General features: G+C 47.1%; 1 protein-coding gene across 3 annotated transcripts in view; it reads left to right on the top strand.

The window, feature by feature from the left end:
• TRPM4 (transient receptor potential cation channel subfamily M member 4) overlaps nt 1-11,205 on the top strand; it is a 386,617-nt gene that overhangs the window by 309,072 nt on the left and 66,340 nt on the right. For all 3 annotated transcript variants that reach the window (XM_069605669.1, XM_069605650.1, XM_069605660.1), the window contains exons 17-18: nt 2,238-2,675; nt 9,529-9,661. In XM_069605669.1, the coding sequence (XP_069461770.1) occupies nt 2,238-2,675; nt 9,529-9,661 (571 nt within the window). The remainder of the gene's footprint in view (nt 1-2,237; nt 2,676-9,528; nt 9,662-11,205) is intronic.

The following is an 11,205-nucleotide window of genomic DNA, read 5'->3' as shown; positions in this document are numbered from 1 at the left end:
GGGCTACAGGGAAATTGGACATATAAGCAGCTCTGTGAAATATTAGCATTTGTGGTATTTATTCCAGTACATTTTATTGTTTCATCCAATGAATCTGATTGTACATAAACATTGAACATATGTGTTAGTTGAATGTTCCCTCTTGGATGTATGTGAAAGTTTGTAAGAACTGTACCCATAAAAGAAAAAAAGAAAAAGGGAAAAAAAGAAATTCAGGGGGAGATCCCTCAAAGCCTCCACCTGGTTGGTTCCAGGTGCCTTGTCTATACTTGTTCCCTCTTGCATAGTTGTGGGATTCCTTTACACCCCTCAAATGAAAAGCGTCATGTCGCCACTGATTTGCACGTCTGTGTAAAAGGTCAACCACGTAGTGACAAAGGAAAGTGTCAATCGTAGGCAAAATCTCCTTCACACCTAGCCTTTCCTCTTTGTTTTTGGAAAAGTGTAAATGCCGCCCTCAATGAAAGATGGCAGGAAGTTTGCAATGGATTCCTAAGGAATCTGCCTGTTTTTCAAACGGTGCTAAAAACAAACGGATTCCATAGATGTGCATTGGCATTTGTGAGCTATAGAGGGATGGGCAGGTGGACATTTAAAGGTTTGCTGTGCTCTCCAACACCATTTGCCAAATTTTAAACAAATCCAGCAGACTGGAAAAAACGGCCACTTGTACTGTCCTTTTTTCAATTACACGGAACATGGAAAATGACCATCTGTGACAGAAGCCATTGATAAAAGAAAGTGCTTGGCACTCTAATTCCTCTTCTTGGAGATCTTAGAATTATAAAGGCGCAGGGCCCCTTTCCAAGTGACAAACATTGTAGCCTGATTAGCAGTGTCTGCAGTGTCCAAAATGATTGTTTACAAATACTGGGCCTCATTCCAAGGCCAGCGGTAACTGAGCTGGAAAAACCGGCAGGTTGCTGCCGGACTTGGAATGAATTACTGGCTCTGGAATTGCCGGAATTACCCGTGGTCTGGTAATTCCGGAGCCGGCATTCCGTTACTCCCCATTCCTGTGGAGTCCAATAGGGCAGACCTGGCGGGTCTAACACCACCTGCCGCAGAACTCTTAATTAACCAGTCCGGAAATAGTGTCGTTACGGTTTTACCTGCACCGTTAAATCCGGACCGGCTAACTTGTAATGAGGCCCATTGTCTTTTGTTGCCACCTTGCTGGTTATGGGCCTCGTTTGATAACGGCCTGTGATAATCCACAGAACTACTACATGTCAGAATGACTTCCTTTTTCTGAGTGGAAATACCTCCATAATGTATCTCCAGTTTTTATGAACACTGGAGAGCTGGGTGTATTTGTAAACACTCCCCAGGTACTTCCCTTCAATGAAGCACAAATGTTTGTTCATTTGTATTGCGCGCCAGACCCAAAGGTATTAGGGCGCAGAGGTTACAAGAATGCTCACAGCTTAGATTGCAATATTAGGTTACACTTGGCAGATAGAAAATATGACATTGGGACAACAAAAGTCCGAGAAAAGTGGGGCCTCTCTGATTTTCTGACCATTTGTGAGATGTAATACATAAAGGTGTCAACATTGACCATTTTGCGAATTTAAAAAAATGTGTTCGATAGCCACGAAATCCGCACCTGTATACAGTCCAGGTATAGCTTCAAAATAAGGGTGAAACGCATAATTAAAGATAATAAGAAACCTAATACATGTATATTCCCTGAAGTACTAGAGGCAGCATTTCTGCAAATGTGCATCAAACACTGCCAACTCGGTGGACCGTACAGCGTGGCTGCAACCATGTAGTCATGGTAACTGCCCCACGTGGTATTTCCATTCGTAAATCTGAGTCTGTCTGTCCTCACTTGTCTTCACCCAAAAATGCACTTGGTAAAACTGCGGAATCGCCGTCTGACCTATTTTCTGTATCTCAAACTGTTAAATGTATTTTAGGCACTTACTCTGCCTGTGCAGGCTATTATCATCTCCGAATTTCAAAGGCTCTGAGCGACCGTTGTTTTTCCCCGGGTTCCCACCCTCCTTGAGCACTTTGAAATACTTCCCTGTGTATTGGCGCTCTATAAATAAACATTACCATACCATTATAATGCGAGCCTATGTGTTTAAAATGGGGATCTTTGAATTTTGCCTGCATAAATTGTTCTGCGATCCGACCCAACAGCGGACAAATATTTAAGAAGTTGTGAATCTGAGTAAGATGCTGCAGATCAAAAGCTCTGTAACCTTTACTCTTCCTCCCACCAGAGATGACACCCTGGAGAATGGCGAGGAGAAGGAGCCAGCCCAGGATCTTGTGGATGGGGTCCAGGCCACCCAGATCCGCCCTAGAGAGGGCTCCAGGTCCAACGGGAGGAAGCGCCCCTGGTTGCTGCGTCGCTGGAAGCAGTTCTGGAGCGCCCCGGTCACCGCCTTCCTGGGCAACGTGGTGATGTATTTCACCTTTCTCCTGCTCTTCTCCTATGTGCTGTTGTTGGACTTTAAGCCGACCCCGCCATTGGGCCCTGCTAATTCCGAAATCATCCTCTACTTCTGGGTCTTCACCATGGTGTGCGAGGAGATCCGGCAGAGCTTCTTCGTGGGCACCATGCCAGTGGCGCAGAAGGTCAAGCAGTACCTGCAGGACTCCTGGAACCACTGCGATATCACCGCCCTGCTGCTCTTCATCTTGGGGGTTGTGTGCAGGTGAGCATGGCCTGCAGGCATTGGTGGACTGGGAAACCAAGCCACCATTAACCTGTTGTCACGCCCGAACTATTTTGCAATGAGGTATGAATGCATGTGTGGGATGTATAAAAAAGTAGGGTGCACAGGTAGCAGAGGAGCGGGAATGGAGGTGGAAAATCAAGAAGGGGAGAATGAGGGTTGCGTAGAGCAAACACGCTTGGCGAGATGTTCTTTGAAGAGTAGGCTCTTCAGGTCCTTCCAGAGGTATGGGATGGAGAGGGCCAGTCTTATCTGTGTTGGTAGCAATCCAGAACTCCACACTGGGGATTGGGAAGAAGGGCCGGAGAAGGGGTCATTGGGCGGCTAGTGGGGGGGGGTGTGGATTCTCAAAATGTGTAAGCTGTGCATGCCCCTTTCTGACCTTCATGAAGTAACACGGACACTCCTGTGGATGTTAAAATGGTGTGCGTGTGTGCACTTGTGCATGTACTCGCATGCATGTCATTTGGGGGATGCTTTGTCCCTAGTCCTATGACGCAAAGAACGGCCCAAAAAGCGCCTACCCAAGTAGCCTCCTGGTATCTCATTGGCCAGCGCTCCACTGGAGCCCAAGGGAAGAGCTCACTCGTAGCTCTGTGGTTCCTATGTAGAAAGGTGGCAGAGATCCCCCTTACACAAGCTTGGCCATGCTAGACAGCCAGTCTAGGACAGCAGCTCTTAGAGGCGCAAGTAGAGGCATTGGACAAAATGTGGAGGCCTTGCTACAAAATGTAACGAGGGACCCTTGATATTCCCACTGCTCAGTGACATGCAGAGGTCTTGCGCTAATGTGGTAGCCCTTCCAAAGTGAGGAGGCTGCAGAGGTGTCTGCTATGCCCCTGGGAGCAAGTCTCCTACCAACATTTAATATGCACTCGCCTGTGCAAAATGCTGTCTATTCCAATGTCTCCTTTTCAGGTAAATCCGAGCTTTTTTGCAGCAGAGCTCGGGTATGCAACCTTTGGCTGACCAGATGTTTTGGACTACAACTCCATCTGACTTTGCTAGCAATGGTCAATGATGAGGGGGTCATGGGAGTCGTAGTCCAAAACATCTGGAGAGCCACCGGTTGCAGACCCCTGCAGGAGAGTATTGACCAGATTCAGCCGCTAAGAGGATGGGGGAGGATTTTTTGACCACCTTGCTTTAAGATCCTCCCTCCCACTTACATTCGGGTGGTGCATCTTCTGGGTTCCCTCCGAATCTGTTCACTTATTGGATAGTTGTACTCTGTTTGGACTCTACTGAGAAAGCGAGGCCTAAAAAGCAGGCTTGTGTTTCAATAAAATGCAATCTCTTCCTGAAGTCACGCATGATGCCAGAACTGCTGGCTTTGGGGCCTTAATCCAAAGCCCTGCATCAAAGCAACCTGATGGCTTATTTTATATCCAAGTGACCATTTAGGGCCTAATTTGCAGAGCGTCTTCCAATGGGGTCTTGCCATTCTAAAACACGTGTGTAAATTGGGCCCATAGTTATGCCAGATGCAGTAGCCCTGCGGCCCGGCAGTTGTCGGCTTAGGGGGTTTAAAGAGGCCTAGAACAGAGGCGGCGTGTTCCCACTAGCCTGCACACTTTGATTGTTCTATGTTCTAGTCCGCACTCTGGGGCGTAACCACCCCGGGCCCGAACTTTATCAGTTTAACCGTGATAGCGAGCTGAAAATTAGATTTTCAGAAGGACTATGGAATTTGGCTGCTAAAAAGAATTAGGAATCCCCTTGAGTCCACTCTAGCACTTACCTGACACTGAGGCAGCCTTCTTTTCTGCATGTTGTACATGATTCAGGGTTGACGGTGTGTATCGCGCGTCTCATACCCCTTTTGATGTGTCGGGCTTGACCCAACTCGCCTCTAGGAAGGTATGCCCGGTGTGGGGAAGAAATCTGGCCAATCAAAACTATGGCAGGCTTCTGTAGTCCTTCTGTGCTGTGGGGAATCCTGCAGCAGGCTCGAGGGCAAATTATGCCATAGGGATTCCGCTCCTCAGCTACAGCTTGCAGATAGCAATGACTTGAGCAAGGGAGCGCGGGGAGCGGGAGTGCTCCGCAATATTGGTAAAGGGGCGTGACAAAGGCTGTGACCGCTGTGCACATGAAATTAGGTCACAGAGGGGTAAATTGTCAGGTGGCTGGGGATCAGGTAGGGACTAGTTAGGATTCATTACTGCCCTTACCCCCGATATTGGCAAAGGGTGGTTTTAAGAAGGCATGTTGGGGAATCGCTCTTGGTAACACTTTTGAATGTTGGCCTGCGCAGAAAATGTGCCTGATCAGCTGACCCTGAAGGATGCTGGTCTGCATTGTGAGGGGCCTTGCCTGGAGCTGGGCGACTCTGCACTGGACCTGCTCCCTGCTTTGCCACTGGAATGGTTGCAAGGGTTGGAGCATCCAACACCCCAGGAACAGGGGGATAGAAACTGACGGGAGACGTGACTCTCTTCCTTGGGAAGCTTTGCCAAGAACTATCCTTGGGTTTCTGTGGCGAATCCATGAGACTGAGGATCCAGGGCCAGTCGGCGATTCTTAAAAGCATCAGGACCAGTAGGACAGAGCCTCTATCTAATAGGTGTCAGGAGGACAGACGCTGTGATCCGCAGACTAGCCAGACCAAAGATAAAGTATACTTAAACTTTTATTAAAGGTACGGTGTGCAGAAGGGGAGGACATAATGTTCCAAAGTTTGGATGAAAAAACCCCAAAGTCTCTGAATGTGGGATAATAACGTTCAAAAATGGTTGATGAAAGCAACCCAAAGTCTCTCGGTATAGTATGAACCCATGGTGGTGTTCCAAGTGATGGATGAAAACCACAAACAAACTGTCAGTGTTGGGTGGGCCAAAGTAATGTTTCAAGAGCTAAGGAAAGCAATGCAAAATCTCTCCCCTCCTGGGAGACGGGACCCTTTCTGCAGGTGCCAATGAGGCTCTCCCCTTTGGTTTGCTGTTGGGATGCTCACAGCTCCAGCACTCTTCTCCTCAATTATATGCAGTCAGTCGCTTCTAGTCCGTGGAATGGAGAGGAGAAGCTTCTGGCTTAGTGGGAGGTGGCACCAGGTGGGTTTCCCCAAACCCCCACCTGTCGTGCTAGCAAGACAGATCCATATCATCTCCATGGTGTAATGTTTGGGCTTCTCCCATCCTTGTAACCCACCTGCACCTACTGTACTCTCATTCGTCCTCCCACCTCGAATATCTACGTGGGGCCCTACCAACCCTCATGAACCTTATTATGGACTATCTAGTCCCATCTCTTTTGTTCTGCATATATTTTGACTCTCTCCTACCTCCATTTTGATCTTCTCCAGATTTCTTCTCAGTCTCTTAACACCTAATAATGTCTTCCTGTTTCTCAACCTGTTCCACACCCTCCTCCTGACATCCTTCAAATATCTGCTTAATCGCTTTTCTTATCTCTGTGTGATTCCTTCTGACATCCTTCAAATGTCTGCTCAATTGCTCTTCTTATCTCCGTGTGATAGGCTTCAACCCTCTATACTCACCCCAAACCTCTGTATTCGCCCCTCTATGGGGTTTTCCTAAACTCCTATATATTTTCTACATCCTCAGTCTGATGTTCTACAAACTGCTTCTACTTCATATATTCGTCAACATTTTCCATCAGATGTTTACCAAATCCTCTTCAATATCATCACCTTCCTCCTTAAAATCTTATCCATCATCCTTCCTCACACATAATGCCTCCTAAAAATATTTACCAACCTCCTTGTCAAGTTATAAAATCCTCTCCCTCTGATATTAACCAATCTCCTATTCAGTAACAACCTCCTACTCCTGAAACTTAACCTCCCAGAGGTGTAGCCGGGATTGTCTAACAAGTGGGGTCTGAAGCTAATTTAGTTTGGCCCACCGCAGTGACATGAACATCTGTAAAGGCCCAAATAGCACTGCTGAGTGGGCATTTACAGATGTTGGCCCTACCTTGTCTAAGCCTCTGCAACCTACCTCTTTAGAGTTCCACTAATCGCTTCTTCAACTTCACTAACTGCCTCTGTAATATCAAACACCTACTTCTTAAATTGCTATCCACCTCCAATAACACTGTCCCCTCCTGCTTAAAAGCTTCAATGCTGTCAAACCGCTCCCTCGCCTCCTCCATGTGTGCACTAACGACTTCCTTAACCTTCCCTGACAGTCTCCTGAAATTTCCAACTCACTCCTTAGGAAGGCCAACCAGCTTTTTAAACTCACACAACCACTACAGGGCTGTCTCCCCCCTCTGGCATTCAAGCTCCACCACTCTTGGCTCCTGCTCCAGAATCCTCTCCCCTTGCTCGCAACACTGCTTCCAATTCCAATCGTCAACTCTAGGCACCAACCCCCTTCTTCTGAACTCCCACACCGACTGAGTCCTTGAACATTTATAGGGCCTTTCATTCACCTTTCAGCCTCTCTTCTGGGCAAGCGAGCTCAGGTGTGCAGACTTGGTAAAGGCAGCTTGTGAGTTCTCTTGGCCAGGATGGGTCACCAGTTTCTTCTGGGACACACTGTGTCTGCCATCTTGGCGTTCCTAACTCCCTCTTCCTCTTGAGGTTGATGGTATAGGAGTTGGCTGGTAGGTGTTCCTCCCCTAATGGTGGCCTCTGGTTCTGTGGTGGGTGTTGGTCAGTACTTCCCGGATTCCTCGGCTTATCTCACATTCCTCTCCTTACATATTTAAGGGCAGTTTATGCACCCATGTGAGGGGAGCTGGGTGCTCATGCGCTGCGGGCAGTACTGGACAGCAGCTTCTCGATTTCTTTAAAGGGGTACCTATACATGTTCTCTTTGTTCTACTGGCCAAAGAGAAGAGGGTTGGAATTAACCCAAGGCCAATAAGGGAAGACTCTATCTGTGGGGTTGCCCTTAAAGGGCTGGTGTCAAGCCCGAAAACCCTGTAACTGTCTACTGCCATAATCACCAGGGCACTTCGTCACATAGGGAAATGAAGGAGCGGGGAATATGTATTGGACACTTTAACACCTACAAGTGGTAGGGGGTTGACCCTGAAGCGGTCCTCCAGGAAGATGAAAATGACCTGTGAAGGACCAACCCGCAGTCCTAACCTTGCCTAGTGAAGATGAAATCTGGGATTGTGGCTGGTTTGAGCTTTTCGTCAGAAAAGAAAGTGCTGACCAGGAGCGATCCGCAGGGATGTCCAGCTTTGTTGAGCCTGCGGTGGACGCAGCCTTGGCACTTGACCCACACATCAGATGTTTTGCCATTTTCCCTTTGATTGCCAGTGTTCCCCATGGGAACCCATTTCTTTCATATGATTCAATTAACTTCATTGGAACAGTTAAGCTCATCTTTCATTGGTTCCACATTGTTAGTTTTCTCGAAACCTTTCATGGTAATTGGATAATAAAATATGATTTTTTTTTTAATTTTGGATTGAGCAGTAATACCTTTAACTGTAATTAAATGTTGACTTTTTGAACTGGCTGTGCATCCTGCTTTTTATGAGTATGTCTTGAATCTGGCCCCCGTTACCAAATGGAAGATCAGGGTTGCAGAATGTCGCTTGGCCGTTAAGATCTGCCACGCTCAAAAAGGCATGGATGTTGATGTGACCAAAAATCATACTCTCCCTCCACAAATTCTGCATTTCCTTGTTTTCCACACACCCATCTAAGTATACCTTTCTCCCTCCTCTGTTTTCCTCCTGTTCCTTCCCACACCTTTCTTTGCACCCTCCATCCATCGTTCTGGTCTTCGGTTTCTTATCTCTAGCCACATTGTTTCTTCCTTTATTCATTGATGTGGAACACTGCCCTTTCCTCTCATTTTCGCCACACCACTGTCCCTTGAAACCTTGCCCTTTTCTCGATCTCTCCCTTTCTTTCTTCCTACTTTCCTTCCTTTGACCTGTTTCCTTTTGGATCACCTTTCATCATCATCCCTGTGTTTCTCGTTTCTTGTATCATTATTATTAATATTATGGTATTTATTGAGCACGGACCTAGCTCAGAGAAGCAACTGAGCGCTTTAGAGTATACAACAGCACGGGTGCATAACACTGCGCTTTTCATAGGTAACAGAACAGATATAAAGTGGGGGGTGTGATACAGAGGGGCACAGATGAGCGGTACAGCTATACAGGATGGCGGGGACGAGAGGGGTGACGACGTCTAGCGAGCCATGTGGCGCGGGGCAATGCGCTGCCATGGGTGTTGAGAGACTCCTTGAAGCGGTGGGTCTTGAGCTCTTTCCTTTCTTCACCTCACCACCCCTTTCTCAGTGATTTGCCTAGAATAACCCTCAATACATGGCATAGCGCCTGCCCCTTTAAGCCAAGACCTGGCCCATGGAGTCAATTTGTAATAAATGTGGTACGCTTTGTGGTGCATTTTCTCTCCAGAAGTACCTCTTTGCCCTCTACAAGTACTAGTTGTCCCTCGACAAGCATGTTCAGTGCCCTCCAAAAGAGGAAAACACTCTGGGGATCATTTTCTAAATCCCAGAGCAAACACGAAGAGCTTAAAATGAGGCAAAAGACCTTAATTGCTTACTTTTATTCCCTGGGGATTTCAATACTATTTGGAGGTGGAGTGGGGGGCTTGAACGGGATACACATTCGAGATGAGTATTCTGCTCTTGCGGACTGAAAACCAATGGATTCTTCTGTAATCCACCTGACTTTACCACCGGATAAAAGCAGGCCGATCCCATAGGAATCCATGGAAGTGTCTTGTGTTAGACCTTGTCCCAAAGAAATTGGAAACGTGAAGAGTAAAGGCATTTTGCCTTTGCTCCCTTCGCTGATGCTGCCTCCACGCCGGTACGTGGTGTTCTACAGGTTTTGTGGGATTTTCTGACCTTGGGCTCTTCTGCAGGATGTTTGAATCGTCCTATGAGGATGGGCGGACCATCTTGTGCCTTGACTTCATGATCTTCACGCTGCGTTTAATACACATCTTCACGGTCAATAAGCAGCTGGGACCCAAGATCATCATCGTACAGAAAATGGTGAGTTGGTCATGGGTTGACTAAGAGTGGCAGCACACGTGGTGCGGAATGTGTGCTGCATGTGCACAGTGTTGGTGGTGGTGGTAGTAGAAGCTACACAATAGCTGTAGATGATGTTGGTGTGTGCACAAGGTAATGGTGAAGTAATGTAAATGCGGCGAATGAATGTGTGCGTGCGACATAGCAGTGGTGAGTGGGTGCGTGTCTAGACTAATGCTGGTAAAGCAAATCTTCTGATGCATTTTTAAGCTTCTTCACATTTGCATATTGTCCCGGTAACTTGCCCTTATTTGAGCAGATCCAGAATCCAATATTTCTTTTATCGGCACTTGGCACCTAACGCCGCATTCAGTCCGCTTGAAAGCTTGGTAGGTTTAAAGGACAGGATAATGGGAGTGGACTAAGAGGTGAAAGGAGTGGGAACAAGAAGAAGCGATGTAGGAAGAGGTCTGAGGGGGGGGGTCAGAATACGCATGGTTTGCACTGAATTGGAGGTTGGGGACCACATTGGGAAGAGAGGTGTCCCATTGAGTGAGCGCTACCCTCTGGGTCTGCAGACCAGCCCTCCCTGTTCCCTGGTTGGCTTTTTGAGCCAGGGAGGCTGTCCAGAGCTAAGGTGAGTGAACACCTGAACCCTCCTTCAATTTCTCCGAGCAAACCAATGAATACCAGGCACTTTCTTTGCCTGCCAAGTTAGACAAATATTGCAAAGGTAAATAAATGGGCTAGTAAATGTTAAAGGTGTCCAGTAGTGATCCTTTTGGTTTTTAGCTTTTTTTCTAAAGTTCTATTGCTTTATGTACTTTGGCTTCTCTGGTGACGTGCAAACATGTATTTTGTTCTTTCTGCTAAATCTCTCCATTGTCCGAGGATGAAGCAGAGCTGTTCCTGTCCAGGTTTACATACAAAGACTTCCTTATTCGTGTAAAACGTGGGGTTGTACGTGTCTCGAATGACTTTGTATGCAGGAGGACAGTGCAAGACGAAGTGTTTCTTTTTCTACTTGCCCTATTTCATTTTGCTGACAGATTCTGTTATAATCTTCTTTGTATACTCTATCATTACTGATGAGCTAATTTTAATGAAATGAGCAATTTGGCGGCGGAGAACCATTACGTAGGCTCCCCGCTGCCAAATTGTCATCATTTGCACGGCAGAGTGAGAAATTGCAGGGCAAAAGGCAGCGTGCACGTGCATATTCCTTACACGTTTGCACTCTACTGTGTAAAGTGAGCAAACCCTGAGTGGCATGCTCACATGCCAGGCAGCATTTACTTTTAATTGTGAATGCCGCTTTCTATGGTCGAATGGCAAGCAGCACTCACAATTAAACAGAAACCTTGCTTGATGTGCTCGCATGTCAGACGAGGCTTAATTTCAATTGTGGAAACTTCAGCAGCATTAACAATTACAACGAATCCCTAGCCAACTTGCAAGCATGTCTGGCAGGGTTAAATTGTAATTATCACTGGGCAGGCAGTGTTTAGAATGGATCCCTGCGGGGTCCGCCTGCTTTATGCTGGTGTATACAGCTGGCAGACACC

Source organism: Ambystoma mexicanum, chromosome 1p (genome assembly GCF_040938575.1).
Source record: "Ambystoma mexicanum isolate Mex_15411 chromosome 1p, UKY_AmexF1_1, whole genome shotgun sequence".
Taxonomy (NCBI): domain Eukaryota; kingdom Metazoa; phylum Chordata; class Amphibia; order Caudata; family Ambystomatidae; genus Ambystoma; species Ambystoma mexicanum.
The sequence above is the reverse complement of the archived record's forward strand: the minus strand, read 5'-3'. Positions and strand labels throughout refer to the sequence as shown.